Here is a 17,995-nt window from a genome sequence, read left to right on the forward strand (position 1 = left end):
GTATCTATTTCCCCTTATCTATTAATATGTCTATGTGTTGTCTTCCTGGGCCTAGTTTCTCTGATGCCTATTTTTTTCTCTGCTAAGGGTTATCTGTGAATGTTTCAGGGTTGAATTCTCCCAAGGCCTGGTTTTCCTCTGAATGCAGTTTCAGTCACCAATTCATTGATCAACCTTAAAATATAGTTTCAGCTTTCCTCGGTATCACTTCCTCCCTCAGGCCAGAGGTGGTCCTGTCACCACACTTGAGCCTATCTCCCGAGTCTGCTCATAGCTCGGTCAACATTCAACAGGAGGCTTGAACCAGCCCCGGTTCTCCACCGGGCTTGGTTGCCGAGGTGCCCCAGAAGAAAAAACAAAAGACGCGCCACCTTGATCCCGAGCCCGACTGCACTCAACCGTCATCGAGAGATTGGAAAAACAGTCCCTGGGACAACCCACGGAACTATTTTCAACCACAGAGCTCTGGTTTCTAGGGTCCCATATACCCAATACCATACGACCCGGCCCTGTATTACCAAGATCGACACTGGTCTCCATACTTGGAAGCTTACCCTCCACCTCAGTTTCATCCCTTTCCGGGGGACTTTTATTGTTGCCCTGATTACCCCCGTCCCCCACCTCCATCTCCAGATTCATCGGTCTCGCCACCAAGAACCAGTGGCATCTGCCAAAATGCCACCATCGGGATTACCAGCTCTACTTCGGCAGCATCCAGATACTGCAACTATCCCTTCCCTCTCTCCTGATCATGCTTTGTACAGTCAGGATGATGAGTTTGTGGACTACTTGGCCCTGGCGCCTTCCGAGTTCAACGCTCCTCAGGCCCAAGAGTTGTATGCTGAGTCTCCTGAACGTGACTTTGAGCTCGACACTGGGTCCAGCACGGATGAAGGTGAAATCAGAGAGGATTCTCCTCTACACATCCCTACACCGGCATCTGATGTACAGTAGTTGGAAGTTATCCTCCGCCATCGGAAGACTATAAGGCCTATTCGCAACTTATCAAGCGTATTGTGGAGGTGTTGGACCTTGTGGTTCTTGAGGCTCCGGTGGAGCAACTGGATAAAGTTTATGCGGATATCACCAAAGACCAGGTACCACCGCTCCGTTTGGCTTTCATTTCCTCTCTGTTGAGCCTTCTCAAAGAACCATGGGACAGGCTGTCGACCTCACATCATATTCCAAGATGTGTCGGAAATCTTTACAAAACACGCAGGACAAATACCGACTTCCTCTCAAAATATCCTTCCCCAAATTCACTCGTGGTTGACGCCACACAGACCCGACCCTGGGGTAGGTCATCCTCAACACCAACTGACAAGGGGGGGTGGGTTGTAAGCTCGACGTCTTGGGCAGGAGGATGTACTCTTTGGCCACCTTTGTTCTGCGGGTGGCAAACTACATGGCGGCGATGGGTGCATAGCATCGGCATCTATGGAATAGTGTCCTCCCTGCATTGCAAGCTGCCCTCAAAGATCTCAGGACTCCAAGCCTTGCCTATAATCTAGAGGCTGTGTCACTGGCTCATCAAGAACAGATCGCAGCCAGGCATGTGGTAGATACTGCAGCAAAGCAGCTGACAACAGCCGTCTCCCTACGTCGACATGCCTGGCTGCGTTCGGCAAACATTTCGGACAGTGTCAAAGCTACAATTGAGGACTTGCCCTTTGATGGGGTGGGCCTCTTCGACCCCAAAACTGACGAGATCTTGGAGAGCTTGCTTTAACACCATAAAACAGCTTGCTCTTATTCATCAAAGACCCAACCACGGACTGCTTGGTGCCATCCTTATCCCTTCCGACCTTACTCCGATCGGCAGAGATCACAGGCATCTGGTTTTCAGGGTCAGTCTCTTCAGCAGCCTACTAGACAAGGACCTCGTCAGGAGACCTGCTGACAAGATTGGAAGGCCAAGCAGAATCTTTAACATTGCAAACCCACCAGCACTACTTCTCCACTTGATTCATCTGGCACCATTCCTGCATGCTTGGACGGCCATCATGTCCTTACTGTTGTGGCCATGGGCTATGCAATTGAATTCCATTCCTCACTATGCACAGGACTGATCAGGAACACAACTACCTCTCTCGTTCTCCAGCAAGAGGTTGACAAGCTACTTTCTAAGGATGCTATTACACTAGTTCACAACCCTGATATTGCACAAAGTTTTTTTCTCACGCCACTTCATTGTCCCTAAGAAGGATGGAGGACTTTGCTCTATCCTTGACCTTCACCCCATTTTTGTATGGTCTCCCTGGACGTTATTATCCAGATGTCGAGGAGAGGAGACTGGTTTGCTCTAATTGACCTCAAATACGCTTATTTCCACATTAGCATTCATCCGGAATACCGTCGTTTCCTGAGGTTCTCGCTTGATGGAGCAATTTATGAATTCAAGGCTCTCCTATTTAGTTTATCCACTTCACCTTGGCTATTTACAAAATGCTTAGCCCTGCTGGCGGCACACCTTTGGCTTCATGGCATCACTGTGTTTCCTTACCTTGATGATTGGTTGCCAGTGGCATCTTCTTCGGAAAAACTACTTCGTGACATTTCATTTACTTTATCCCTTTTGTCTGAACTTTTGCCACCAGCTGAACCATGAGAAGTCCACTTTGCACCCCACTCAGAAGGTCACATATATTGGAGGTGTCCTGGGTGCTACCTTGGGTTGGGCATTTGTTCCCGAGGACAGGATTCTAAAGATCCATGCTATACTTCACCTCTTTACCGGGGGGGGGGGGGGAGGTTCAAGCTCTTCAGGCACAAAGACTGTGAGGTCTGATGGCTTCTACCACTGCAGTGATTCAGCATGCGAGGCTGAAGATGCGGTCGCTTCAGGCCTGGTACCTGCCATTCTTCAACCCTCTTTTGGACCCCCCTTCCAAACTTCCGACCATTACAGTAGAGCTTGCACAACTCACCTGGTGGTCTCGCCAGTCCAATCTTCTCGGACCACTTACTCCTACAATACAGATAACCACGGACGCCAGTCCAACAGGTGGGGGGGCGCATATCCTCGACCTCACAATACACAGATTTTGGACACCAGGAGAGCACCGCCTCCACATCAGTCTGCTGGAACTCCTTGTCATTTTCAAGGCTTTTCAGGCATGCAAGCGTCTCTTTGCAGGACATGTAGTGTAAGTTGCAACCAACAACACTACAGCAGTTTTGTACCTCAACAAGCAGGGGGGCACGCATTCGGAATGCCTCCTACAAGCCGCCATATTTCCCCATTGCTGTTCATGTTGCCTCTGCCGACAACTTTCTGGCGGACCGCTTAAGCCGGTTGCAGGATTGCACCCACGAGTGGTCGTTAGACGACGTGGTGTTCCAGTCTCTTTGCCGCCAGTGGGGTACTCCATGTATGAATGTCTTTGCGTCTGCTGCCAGTATTTCTCCTGGGCAGGAATCGGCCTCCACTCGTTGGGAGACGGGTTTATAGTACCATGGACAGAGGGCTTGCTATGCATGTTTCCCCCATCCCGCTGATCGAGAAGGCAGTTATCAAAGCTCGACAAGATCGAGCAAACGTGTTATTTATTGCTCCTTGGTAGCCTCGTCAGACGTGGATCTCCCACTACATCAGGGCTCAGTTGACCACTTTTGTCTTCCACTTCTACCTCACCTGCTCTCTCTCCACAACAGCAGGACACTACATCCAGACCTGAACTCGCTACACCTTACAGCCTGGAGATTGATCCATAAATAGCACATGTTCTCTGCCAAGCTCGGAGACCATCCACTGCTGCCCCTTATGCCCGCAACTGGAGAATATTTTTGGACTTTGCTGACAAGAATAACCTTCCTGTCCTGCCTACCTTGTTGGACGCTCTGCTGAAGTTTCTCCTCCTGCTCTTTCAGCACGGACTCTCCCATTCAACCCTCAAGGTTTACATTGCTTCAGTTGTCACCCATTAGCCACCATCTTCAGATGCATCCAAATTGTTTCGACATCCAACATTGAAACAATTTCTGAAGGGCCTTAGGAATATGCGTCCTGCCTACAGACCACCTACCCCCCCCCCCCCAGTGGTCCCTCTTGAAGAAACTGATGTCTCCACCATTTGACCCTTTGGCTTCCACTTCTTTAAAATTACTTACTGTAAAAACAGTTTTTCTCCTCGCCATCACTTCGGCTTGTTGTGCTAGTGAACTAACAGCCCTGCTAATAGACCCACCACTCTGCAAGGCTGCTACATGGTGGTCCATTACTGTCTGGATGTTCGGGCCAAGGCGGAAGCCGCCGTGGGTAGAGCAGTCCTGGCTTCTCTTTTGTCGTGACACCCACCACCTGGTAAGTAGCTTGCTAGTCACCCATTAGTGTGCATTCACAGAGACCACGGAGGAGAGAGAGAAGTTACCTACCTGTAACTCTGGTTCTTCAGGTGGTCATCTGTGACTTCACACTTCCGGCCCTTCCTCCCCGCTGCTCGTCACGTGTGCCTTGTGGCATGCTGCACAGCAGCGGACAGTTCTACGGAACTGAGGCACTCGGGGGCAGGGGCGGGGTTATAGCCGGTGTGGGAGGTCCCGGCACCATGTGCTTAAGTTCCGAAGCTGCTCTGCTCAGGCGCAGATTAACCCATTAGTGTGAATTCACAGAGGACCTCTTGAAGAATAAGAGTTACAGGTAGGTAACTTTCTTTTGCTGTGAGAGTAGCTTGGATAGGGGTCTGCTTTCTGATGCCTCTCTTGTATTGGATTGCTTTATTTGTGCTGTGTGCATTGTAGTGAATCACACAGGAGAAGACTTGGTTTTACAGTAATCTCGCAAGTAGTCTTACTAAGTATGTTCATAGATTAAAGAGGCCCCAGGAAAGGAAAGGCTATAGCTTGGATCTAATTGAAACAGGAACCTTACAAGTGAGAAATCCAAATGGAGTGGAATGGAAGTGATCCACCTGAAGGGACTTTTCTTTCTTGGCATTAAGTAATGTTACATATTTAGCTTAGTTGACTGAGACAAGGTGTGTAAAGTGAAGCAATGTGCTTGTCTCTTACAGGGCCCTTCAAGATGTACAGATCCGCTTCCAGCCTCTCCATAGTCCAGACACAGCTGCACCAGTACCTCCCCATGGTTCACATGAAGATTTCGGTGAGTCCTCTTCTTTCAGTTGAAGGTTCTGGATAAGTAATTCATCATTGTATCTGTCATTCTGTCACTGGAAAAGAAAAGAAAAAAAAACAGCCAGTTTTGTCTAAGTTCTACATATTTCACTGCAAGTTTTGGTTTTGAGAAGTGGGTAAGTGGTGTGTTTTATTTTTATTCACAGTCTGAAAAAGAACTTTAAGAAAATAATTTTATTTTAAATATTTAAATTTTATGCATTTTAATTATACCAAAAACAAAAAATCTAGTAAAAAATAGCTAAATGCACAGTGCTCCCAGGGGCCTTTTGGGAGCAGCGACTGTTTGCCCTTCTGGAGCCCAATTTCCCTTCCAGAATTTTTTGACTCTTGTGATGGGCATTGCCCGTTCTCTTTTATTAGTATAAAACTGATGAAGTCTCCCCATATATCTTAAAAATTATTCTTCAGAATAAAATCCTTGAAATGGACACAGGCATTCATGAATTCCTGGAAGCAGACTTGCAACCTATGTTTAACATTTTTTAATTAGCTGGCTGTGTATGTGATTATAATTATAGTAATCGCTATGGTATATTTTGTAGCATTCCCGGACCATCTCGCTGATCTGGGCGCAGAAGGACTGGGATCGGAGAAGGGATCCATTTATGACTCCCAGCCAGATCTGCGCCGCATTTCAGAGCTGTCTGTTCCTGTAGACTTCCTTCCCTCATCAAATGATGCGAAACCCAAACTTATGACTCCAGATGCATTCATGACTCCAAGTACATCTCTGCAACAGGTAGCTGCCCTCTGCAGTTTCAGACAGGAAATGCAATCACAAATTTCTGTCATTTTCCTTGCTGCCTAATTTAGGATAATTTTGGGAGGAGATACTGATCTTGCTGTGCTAGTCAGCTTCAGAAAAATAAAGAAAATCTGCTTGCAGTAATGACAGGATTCAAATGGCATTTCTGGGTAACATTTAATGAAGGGGAAATTACTTTATCGTGTTCTTTAAAAAAACTGTTCAAAGTAGAGATGGGGGTATTCGTATACGAATATCCCTCCCACAGGTGGAAATAACCAGGGTTATTTCCAGAATTCCACTGCTGACACAAGCTCCATTGAGTCTTTCTATCGTGCCGTTGTCCACAATACATTAGCCACTCTGCGACCTTTCCACCTGTGAAGGGATATTCACATTCATATACGAATACCCCCATTGCTAGTTCAAAATCATAGAAGGGGATTCACAGTTTTTATTTTCCAGAAGATTTTTGTGACTTTATCAAAAGAGACATAGTATTATTATTGAAATGAAGATTATAAATGTAATTTTATGCACAAAGATTATGAACATAAAATGCTTATTTTACTTGTAAAGAAGTTTGTAACCAGGTTAGAAGTCGAGTTGCATCAAAGCCTACTGAGATAAGGAAGCTCCAGCTTCCTTCTATATTTGTCTTGGTATATATACATATCCCTTGTATATTTTCAGGGCTAGCAATTATTAAGATCTGTTCCTTTCACTAATAGGAGTTCACAAGTTCCCTGTAAAATGAAAACAAAAGTAAGAGGTGAATCTCAGGTGATCATAGCTGGCGATTAACTTTGAATGTTAAACAAAGCATTGATTTGTTTTATTGCTATTAAAAATAATCTTAATACTCATTTTTATTTAATGTAGTGCAACTGTGTTAAAGGTAGTGTTAAGAATGGGAGTGGGCAAACACAGTACATCCTAATAAAGTGCTAATTAGCAAAGTTCTGTGTTAACCTATTGGCTTCTTTGTGCCAGATCACAGTCTCACCTGGAAGTAGCATCAGTTCCCTCACAGCTGTCACCACCATGAGCAGTTCCATGGTCAGCGATCCCCCCATTCCTAGGTAAGCTCTGTAAAGAACTCCTTTGGGGTGTCATCCATTGTCTGCTGGTGTCTTTTCCAGAGTTGCAGGGGTCAACTGTCCTATCCCTGTGTTCATGGAGAGGTAGTCCTCAAATCAGGAACTTTTATTCTTCCAGCTTGATTCCCCAAAGCCTCCCTAGACTGGAAAGAAGGTAGACTTCAAAGGGATGGCAGAGAAATAGTGTTCCTTGGAATACAGTTGTAGCCTGGATATAGAAGAGCGTGCAGCACAGAACAGGACCCTGTAACAGCCCAGTTCATCTTTATTTGAGTCCAGCATGTTCTTGATGTGTCCATGTGTGTAATAACAGAGAGAGAAACCTGATTGTTGTTAAGACGACAGTAGGTCACATTGGCGATAGCTCCAGGTTGCATAAGGAGATAGATCTGTGGATTCCTCCTATCATTTGGTCAGACAATTTCTCACCTTTTTTCTTTGTGGGCTCTCTGATTCACACTTCTGGTTTCCTTCTACATTTGCACAGACATCTTTGGAACTTTTCAAAGCCTAGGAACCCTTAAACTCACCCTCTCTCAGTGTGCATGCTCCTCCACTCAATAATTGATCCTCTGTTCCCCTTTGATTGCCGCTTAGGCAACATCTTTGTTTGTTTGTTTGTTTGTTTTATTTACAGGCTGCCTTTCTCACAATAAGGAGATCTAAGGTGGTTTACTGAAAGTTTTCTGGAGCCTCTTTTCAATCAAAACATCTGTAAATAATTCTGACCGTATCTTTTTGTCCTTTTTGTTTCTGTACATTTTTTCTCAAATTCTCTCCTAAATTTTCCAAAAAAAATTGGTTAATTGTTGTTTTGAAAGTCTTTCTCCATTTATGGCTCCTCTAAAGTGTGCCTCAACTGTTGGGTGAGGTCCACCAGGTTCAAACCTATCAGATTTGCTGAAATTTTATGAGAGTAGCAATTTAAAACAGGCAGTCTAGACTCAGGTTTTATCTTAGGAAGATTCCTCTGAAAGCAGTAGATACCACACTAAAGCAAACAACGACATCAGTTTTGACCATTTTAATTTGCAAGACAGCATCCAAAAAAGTTCGGCTAGAAGCAGTTCAGTTAAAAACATCAGTCAATGCTCAAAAAGGCCCAAGACAACAGATAGCGGAATCTAGGCAGCAAACATTGGTTCCAGATACACCAAACAACAACAAAATCAAAATTTTTAATATTAAAAAAGAAAGAGAACTGATTCGAACTATGCACAATCTAAAAAGGTGCAGAAAACAAAAGAAATTCAGTGGTAGTCCAGCCACCAACAACTTAGTGTTTACCACAGAATAAAGAACTTAAGTTTGATAAGAGCTGGCATCAGAAGAAGTGTCACCAACCAAACCTCACCATCATTTAGCCAGTTTCCAAAAGTGAATCAAATAATTCATAAATCTCTAAGTAAACTAACAATTGCAATTGTTGTCTTTTTCTGTATGGAAAAAAAGAGAACTTGTAAGTTAATTTTGCATGCATGGAGAAACAGAATAAAGTATGTTGCCCTAATGGAAAAATCAGATCAGATTACTTCAACAGCCACATTCCCAAGATAACTCTTTCAATATATGGTTTCCTTTTATTTTTTATGTTAATAAAGATAACAAGACTTATTTTCCACCAACCTCCCATGTTAATCTTTGGTGCGATATTCTAATCTGATGCAGATGACAATGGTGTGAAGACACTTTATCTGATTGATTGATTGATTGATTGATTGATTGATTGATTGATTCCATTTATATCCCGCCTATCTAGTCACTGCGACCACTCTAGGCGGCTTACAACACAAAATATAAAACAGATACCGTATTTTTCGCTCCTTAAGACGCACCTTTCTATAAGATGCACCAATTTTTTAGGAGAAGAAAACAGGAAAATATAATCTGTTTTCTTTGCTCCATAAGACGCACAGGCTTTCCAACCCCCTGTTTTGTGGGGGAAAAGTGCGTCTTATGGTGCGAAAAATACGGTATATAAATAATTTACACAATTAGAAAAATTTTCTACAAGATGGAAGGAAAGACAAAATAAATCACAGCAGAAAAGGAGGGAAAGAAAATCAGTTGTATGTATGTATGTATGTTTTACCCCACCTTTCTCATTGAAAAGGATCCAAGGCAGCTTACAACATTGACAACAGTTAACATCATTCAAAGACAATATTTAAAGCAAATAACAATGAGTATAAAGAGGCATCTTACATCATTAGCAGACAATATTAAAGCTATACAATAAATATACAAAAATTTTAAAAATACTACCCTGAGAAATGGAAAACACAAGTAATACTTAAAATCCACTTAAAGCAGTAATACATAACAATCCATCTAAAAATCACACACAGGTACCTAGTTATTGAGGGAAGGCTTGCCTGAAGAGAGAGGTCTTTGCCTGCTTGTTGAAGGACAGCAAAGATGGGGCCAGTCTGACGTCCTCAGGGAATGAGTTTCAAAATCTGGGAGCAGCAACAGAGAAGGCTCTCTCTGTTGAAAGATTTTTCATAGAAAAATCTATGAGAGAAGTTGCTGCATTTATAGTTTTTCTAAGAGGCATTCAGGTGACAGATATTTGCAGAGCAGCAATGTGGTCTCAGCCACACTCGTGAAACATTGCAGACTGGACATCCGGGCGAAACGTGATGCTGTGTTCAGCCATGCAGTAATACCATCTGTGTTGGTATGACATCCAGCCAGCTGGTAAATACCTTCTCAGTCCTTCAAAAGTGTGAATCACAGAGACCACAAAGACAGAGGACGGCTTGCTTACCTTTAACTGTAGTTCTTTGAATGGTCATCTGTGAATTCACACAACCAACCCCTCCTCCCCTCCTTCTGTCACATAGATTTTTTATCAATGGCAGACAAAGAAAATGAGGAACAACTGTTGGGTTGGGGGAGCATGCACACTGAGAGAGGGTTACTTTCCAAAAATATCTATGCAGGTTCAGAAGGAATCCAAAAGTGTCAATTCACAGATGACCCCTTGAAAAACTGCAGTTGCAGGTCAACAACTCATCCTTCCCTAGGCAGTTCTTTCAAGGAATGTATGGTGCTGTGTGGAGACCACTCTGTGTATGCCAAGTTTGGTCAGACAGTATTGGACAGAAGTTTATTGGTTCTTCTTGTTTGCTAGAGCCTCAAGGTCCAATACTGAGAGCCAGGAGCAGGATAGGAGTGAGGGGAGGAGGAGGAGGAGCTAGGCACAAAATGCTCATTAAGAAAATAGAAACATTAACATGAGCCTTACATTGGGATAATGTTTATGTATAAATTTGCATGAGTTCCTGTAGACCAGGGATACTAAGACAGCTTTAGAATTAGCTGGCAGAACTGCAGTAAGGCCTGGTCAAAAACAATCACTTGACAGCAAGGAACACTAAGGCAGAACTGGTGGGTGACGTCCAGTCCACAGCTGCCTCAGCTGTAACCTTAAAACAACGACTACAGCTTCCTGCACCTCTCTGATTTACATCTAAGAACAATATGCCTGGAGAAATCCATCTTGCCAAGAGCTATTGGACTTTAATTCCTTCACATTGGTACAAGCCGGATGAAGTGGTGTTTTTATCCACAAAAGCTTGCATATTGTAAAGTGATTTCTTAGTGGTCTGTAAAGGTATCGCCTATTCTTGCAGTTGTATTTTGATTTGCATGGACCACAGAGGTTCCCTTTATTTTAAAGCAAGTTGTTAACACAAAGGTAGACAGGATGGAGAATTATTTTTATTTTGCTTTCGAGTTGTTTCTGTTAAATGTTTAAGAGTTGGGAAGCTTGCTGGTTGAGATAGTACACCCTCTGCTGTAGGATAATGATATAAACAGAGTCTTTGTCTATTGATTACTTTAAATGGGGGGGGCTTACTTTTAATGAAGGGGGTAACCCTAATCTCTTTTGATCAATTTCTGCTGCAGATCAGCTGAAGATGTGTCTCTGAGCCCAAAGATGCAGCTGGATGCTAGTCTCGGACTGAGCAGCAGCAGTGGGAGTCTGCAGACAAGTCCACGAAGCCATTCGGTCCTCCTCTCGGGCCTTCCTGACAAGCTGGCCCCAAAGCCTCCCATCCCAGTAAAGTGACTTCTTCTTTGGAGCGTGCCAACATTTCATTTTCTCTTGCTTGCACCACCATCCCCGTTGTGTCCCTAAATTTGCTCCTGTACTCGGTTGCTGGAGTGTGCTAGTTTCCCACCTCTCCTCCTGGCTTCTGCCTTGCTGATTTCCAGAACTTCAAACTTTCTCCCCCAACAGTCTTCATGTTGCCTTCCATAAACTAGAGTTTTTAAATATCTCCAAAAACCACTCCACTTGGAGCTGTTCCTTGGTTCAAAGGAGTACTAAGGTGTCGGTAAAGTGATGTAGCTCTCCGTTTCAGTCCTTGTGTTTTTTTTTTTTACACTTTTGCTGTCATTCAGTACACGACTTAACACTTCTGTGCTCAACTAGCTACTAGTTTTTTCAATGCATTTTTTTAAAGTTAAGATTCTAAATAATGGGCACTGTAGAAAACAGCTTAATTGTGAGAGTGTTGCGCTGAGGCCATAAAGATGCACATTTACATCCTTGCCTAATTGTGACAATCACTCTCTAAATGTGGTCTCTTGGCCTAAACAAGCTTGTAAGGTTTTTGTGAGACTAACACCAGAGAACTAAAAACCCTGAGCTGACTTAACAGAAGGTAGAATCAAAAAGACTGTTAAACCCTAGTTCAGCGATGGCGAACCTATGGCACAGCTGGCACACAGAGCCCTCTCTGCGGGCACACAAGCCGTAAGTCGCCGGATCACTACCCCCGGCAGCCAAACCTAAGGAGGCGGCTGCAGCCATGATGCTAGTGTGACAAACCCAGACCTACTGGGATCTGCCACACGTTAACTAAGCTGCCACCAACCATTCCCTTTAAGAAGTCACACAGACCAGGGATGGATTTTTAAACAATAAAAAGAATAAGGTTTATTTAAATACACACAGGGAAAAATAAAACAATCAGGTGTATAGGATAAAGTAACGTGGCTTATTCTCACTCATACAAGCATACAGTTTGGTTCACACAGAACCCTTAACTTGAAGCACAGACCCTGAACCTATCAGTTCTGGCTAACCAACAGACACCTGAACCTATCAGGTTGGTACTCTGACACACAGAAGTACCCTGTCTGACACACAGACTCCCACAACAGCTTCTTCTTCCCAGCTGCTGCTTCGTCACATCCCAGTGTCTCCCAGTGTCTCTCTCAGCATCTCTCTTTCACCACACAGGCATCACATATTTATACAGTACAGCCCCTCCTCCTGATGTCCCGCCTTCCACTCCCCATAGGATGGAACTTTCCCTCCAAACCCATGACAGACAGGTAACATCAGTGCTGTATGTAACACCTCCCCTCTTTATAAGTTGTTTTGTAGGGGGAAAGCTAAGGTGCTTTTCACCAAAAAACAACCTTGATAAAACATACAACAACAGTTATACATACCATACTATACTTACTTATACTTACATTCTAAGTTAAACCATAGCAAATAGGCATTTAAACATTTACCATATACATTACATCAATTTACCTTTATTCATACAAACCAAATTCAAAAAAAACACAGGTACATTTTACTTTTTGTCATTATTATATACACATAGTCCATGTTCTTTCGCCGTCTTCATTCTTCAGGTCTTCTTGATAAGGCGTCAGCAACACAGTTCACTGACCCTCTGACCACCTTCACTTCAAAGTCATAGTCCTGTAGGTTTAAAGCCCACCTCATAAGTTTGCTATTGTGGGTTTTCATTGTCTTTAACCATTGCAGTGGTGAATGGTCAGTACACAGAATAAAATGTCTTCCCCAGATGTAAGGCTTGGCCTTCTGGATCGCGTAGACTATGGCCAAACACTCCTTCTCCACGGTTGCCAAATGTCTCTCACCTTTTTGAAGTTTCCTACTCAGGTAGGACACTGGATGCTGGTCACCATTCTCATCCTCCTGGCACAGAACTGCTCCTACCCCGCTGTTAGACGCATCGGTGTAGATGATGAACTCCCGGTCGAAGTCTGGAGCCCGCAGGACTGGATAGTTGATGAGCGCCTCCTTCAACCTCTGGAACGCCGCCTCACAGTCGCTGGTCCACGGGATGCGGTCATCAGCCTTCTTCCTCGCCAGATCGGTCAGCGGAGCCGCAATCTCGCTAAACCTCGGGATGAACTTTCTGTAGTAGCCCACCAACCCAAGAAATGATTTGACTTTTTTCTTGGTGCTGGGTCTGGGCCAATCACGAACAGCTTCTATTTTGGCCTCCAGGGGTTTTATCATTCCTCCCCCTACCATGTGACCTAAGTATTTTATTTCTGGGCTACCCAGCTGACACTTGCTGGCCTTTACTGTTAGCCCTGCTGCACTTAACCTCTGCAGCACTAACTCCAGGTGTATCAGGTGATCTTCCCAGGTATTACTGAAGATCCCTATGTCGTCAATGTAGGCCACTGTAAAGTCACTGAGCCCTGCCAAGGTCTGGTCCATCAGCCTTTGGAATGTGGCTGGTGCATTTCTGAGACCAAAGCTCAGGACTCGAAACTCATAGAGACCAAAAGGGCTGCAAAAGGCAGTCTTTTCTTGATCCCTGGGATCAATTCTTAATTGCCAATATCCCTTTACCAGGTCCAATGATGAGATGAACCGACAACCCCCTATGGTTTCAATCAGGTTGTCTAGCCTGGGCATTGGGTAGGCATCAGGAGTGGTTACACGGTTTAATTTCCTGTAATCGACACAAAACCTAATGCTCCCATCAGGCTTGTCCACAAGGACTATCGGAGAGGACCAAGGACTAGAAGAGGGGACGATTATGTTCTCCCTCAGCATCTCGTCCAGCTCCTTCCGCACCTTGTCCCTATAGGGTCCCGTTACTCGGTATGGGGATACTGCCTGCGGGGGTGCATCCCCTGTGTGGATCCGATGCATCACTCCCTTCACTATCCCCGGCTTGTTGGAAAACACCTGTTGATATTTACTAAGCAGCATTTTTAGTTCTTGCTGCTGGTCTTGGGTGAGTGCAGGACTGATCTTTACCTCCTCTGGGTTGTATTTTACTTCCCCTCTACCCTCCCAGAAGGGTAATTCAGCTTCCTCACTCTCAGCTGCTTTTATCGCGAATAAAACCCTCTGTTCCCCTCTGTAGTAGGGTTTTAGGGCATTCACATGAACCACCCTCCTTGCTTGGTTCTCCTCCTGCTCTATTAGGTAGTTCAGGTCTGACATCTTGGAAATGACCCTATATGGTCCTGCCCATTTGAGCTGCAGTTTATTCTCTCTGCAGGGCCTAAGCCAAAGCACTTCCTCCCCTGGGTCAAAGTGCCTCTCTCTAGCTTTGTGGTCATACCATGTTTTCTGTCTGACCTTCTGAGCTTGCAGGTTTTCTGCTGCCAGCTCTAGATTTCTCCTTAGGTCATTCATCAAGGTGTCTATGTATGTCACAACGTCTTGTGGGTCATCCTGGGTGATCTGCTCCCAATTTTGTTTGATCAAATCAAGGGGCCTTTTCACCCTTAAGTGTGCAGCAAACATGTCAGAGTGACCCCTTTGTAAGATCATGGGGCGATACTTTTCAGGTACCACTAGCTGACTCCTGATCCCATCTCCCCCTTTTGAGATATTCCTCAGGGTTTCTCTATATAAAATCCCTTTTTCCTCCAGAAATCTCACTGGGGTTTCAGGTGTTAGCTGGGCGTCAGTCACCTGTTCAAAACACTTTTGGAGAGTGGCGTCTGCCTTTTGCTCCTGTCCAAATCTGCTGTCTGTGGTTAAGGTTTCCACCACAGCTTCTGAACTCCCCTCTGCTTCCGTCTCTGGCTCATCATTACCCCCCTGAACTGTCCCTGTGGTGGCTTGTGAGCGTGTAATCACTAGCACCCGTTTCACATGTTCAGCCAGGTCATTTCCCACGAGCACGGCTGCTGGCAGAGTCGATGAAATCGCTAGCCGCCAATCTCCCCTCCAGCCTTGAAAGTTGACAGGTACCTCTGCTACTGGCAGAGAGATTACCTGCCCCTCAATCCCTGCCACCTTCATGCTCTCATTTGGGATTATAAACTCCCTAGGGATGATATCTGGATGGCACAGGGTTACCTGGGAACAAGTGTCCCGCAGCCCCCTATACTGACGGTCAAGTATTCCTACGTCCACCCCGGCTGTCTCAAACAACTGAGAATCTGTTTTCACCAGCAAGCAGCGCTTTACCTCCACAAGAGGACCATTTTCCTCAGCCTGATCAGCAGAGGTAGCTGTTCCAGACTGAGTAGTCATGGCAACCGGCTCCCTCAGTGACACTGAGCCTTGCTCTTTCTGGACACAGAACACAGCTTTTGGCTTGGTTCCACTAGACTCCTGAGGCACCATTCCTTTTAGCTGCCTTAATTTCTCACACTCTGAGATTAGATGACCCTTTCCCTGACAGAAATAACATTTTCTGGTGTATTTTGATTCTCTCTCATCTTGTTTTGGTTTTCCCTCCAAAATCTGAGGTCTTAGTTTCATGTCTGAGGGCTTCCCTTCACCATGGGCCCCTCCCCCTTGCTGGCTTTTCCCTGGTCCCTGAGAGTACTTGCTGTAGGTTTCTTTGGGTTTCCCTACAGATTTCCCCTCACCCAAGGGCTTTCTTATTTGGGAAATAAAATCTGCGATCTCTGCGGCTGCTGCCACAGATTTCGGTTTCCTTTCCCTCACCTGGAATTTCAATTCCCCATGCAGGACTGAATAGAACTGTTCCAGCGCTATCAAATCTTTAAGCTGTTGAAAGTTCTCTGTCCCCTCCTGCGATAGCCATTTCTCAAGCAGCCTCACCAATTGGGCCCCCACTTGGGTAAAAGTCTGTTCTGGCTTCTTGGTGATTGACCTGAATCTTTGTCTCAGCTGCTCCGCATTTATCCCATGTCTGGCAAACACCAGTTTTTTAAACTCTGCAAAATCTTTCATCAGTTCCTCAGGCATCTCGGCATAGACCTCAGCCAGGCTACCACTGATTAAAGACCGCATGATGGTCATCTTCTCAGTTTCCCTCACTGAGAAGTCCACAAATGCTCTTTCCACTAAGGAAAAGAACACCTCAGGACAATCTCCCTTGTGGTACACAGGGAATTTCTTCAGGTCAGCCTTAGACAGTTGGCCTCCCTCAGAATCCCTATTGTTATTATTGTTCTGGTTCATCAGTTCCAGTTTTTTTAATTCAAAGGCCATCCTTTCTTTTTCCAGAGCAATTTTCTCTCTCTCCCTCTCCATTTCCATTCTCTCTCTCTCCAATCTTTCCTCCCTCTCCATTCTCTCTCTCTCTCTCTCTAATTCAAATTGCCTCTTCCTCAGTTCATGCTGTTGGGCTATGAGCAATTTTCTAAGTTCTGGGTTCTGCTCTCCTGTGCTGTCACCCTGCACTGAGCCCAATTCATCCTCAGAACCTTGGTCAATCTGGGGGTCTTTCACTTCACTCATTTCGGCCATCTGGCTTCGAGTCAAGGGCATAATCCCCCCTCAGAACAGGCTGCTTTAAAAAGTCAAGCCTCAAAATAAAACGACCACTTTTTTCCTTCCTGCCTCAGAACCAGCTCTCCCTAGAGATTGCTGCTGTTCTTCAGCACTAACTTGCAACAGTATCGAGTCAGAGCCTACCCCCCTCTGCTGGGCCTCTCAGCTGGCAAGCTAGATCACTGTTACTACGCAGTTTTGCCTCAGCTTTTTTCCCGCCAAAACTAGGCTACCTCAGAGCACCTTAATCTAAGTCTCCCCAGTTGGCACGTTCTTCTACTAGCGCACCTCCCCGTGAGGTACACCTAGAAGATTACCTACGCGCCTCAGACTGTCCCTGACTAGACCCCCCTTGCTCTGGGCACCCTTGCCAAGGCTTTGCTGGACCGCTGGACAACTGGACCAGTCGTATCCCACACGCTGGACACCAATCAATGTGACAAACCCAGACCTACTGGGATATGTCACACAGTTACACTAAGCTGCCACCAACCATTCCCTTTAAGAAGTCACACAGACCAGGGATGGATTTTTAAACAATAAAAAGAATAAGGTTTATTTAAATACACACAGGGAAAAATAAAACAATCAGGTGTATAGGATAAAGTAACGTGGCTTATTCTCACTCATACAAGCATACAGTTTGGTTCACACAGAACCCTTAACTTGAAGCACAGACCCTGAACCTATCAGTTCTGGCTAACCAACAGACACCTGAACCTATCAGGTTGGTACTCTGACACACAGAAGTACCCTGTCTGACACACAGACTCCCACAACAGCTTCTTCTTCCCAGCTGCTGCTTCGTCACATCCCAGTGTCTCCCAGTGTCTCTCTCAGCATCTCTCTTTCACCACACAGGCATCACATATTTATACAGTACAGCCCCTCCTCCTGATGTCCCGCCTTCCACTCCCCATAGGATGGAACTTTCCCTCCAAACCCATGACAGACAGGTAACATCAGTGCTGTATGTAACAGCTAGCACCCTGACTGGCGGCAAGCCAGGATCTGGAGCAGCTGGCGCTGGCCGCGGATCCGGAGTGGGGTCTTGAGGCACCTCCGTGCCCGGGATTCCCCCTTCCGCCACCACTTCTGCTTCTGCCACCGCCCACTGGGTTGTTTTTGTTCCACCCACCACCCACCCCCCCCCGATTTGGGCACATGGGCTCAAAAAGCTTCGCTGTCATTGCCCTAGTTCCACAAACTTACCATGTGCAAATCTCGTGGGGGGTTTGTCCCAAAACAGGGTATCATAATGTCCTTGTTGGACCACTGAAACATTTTGTAAAGGTGAGGTTTTGAGTATTTGGGATCCTTTATCAAAATGAGGACTTGAGAGTTCATGTTTCAGGAATGTTTCAGTGATCCAATAACTAATCTTTGTTATGGATTTTGCTAATGGACATTATTGTTCTTTTTGTGTATTCTTATGTTAACTTTTAATTGTGAAGCATTTTGAATGAATTGGCCAAAAAAAGTGAGGAGTATATACTATTTTAAAATAGA

General features: G+C 45.1%; 1 protein-coding gene across 2 annotated transcripts in view; it reads left to right on the forward strand.

The window, feature by feature from the left end:
* EDC4 (enhancer of mRNA decapping 4) overlaps positions 1-17,995 on the forward strand; it is an 84,344-nt gene that overhangs the window by 34,274 nt on the left and 32,075 nt on the right. For both annotated transcript variants that reach the window (XM_020810983.3, XM_020810984.3), the window contains exons 14-17: positions 5,013-5,104; positions 5,682-5,878; positions 6,878-6,966; positions 10,900-11,053. In XM_020810983.3, the coding sequence (XP_020666642.3) occupies positions 5,013-5,104; positions 5,682-5,878; positions 6,878-6,966; positions 10,900-11,053 (532 nt within the window). The remainder of the gene's footprint in view (positions 1-5,012; positions 5,105-5,681; positions 5,879-6,877; positions 6,967-10,899; positions 11,054-17,995) is intronic.

This window comes from Pogona vitticeps, chromosome 10 (genome assembly GCF_051106095.1).
Source record: "Pogona vitticeps strain Pit_001003342236 chromosome 10, PviZW2.1, whole genome shotgun sequence".
In the NCBI taxonomy this organism is placed as follows: domain Eukaryota; kingdom Metazoa; phylum Chordata; class Lepidosauria; order Squamata; family Agamidae; genus Pogona; species Pogona vitticeps.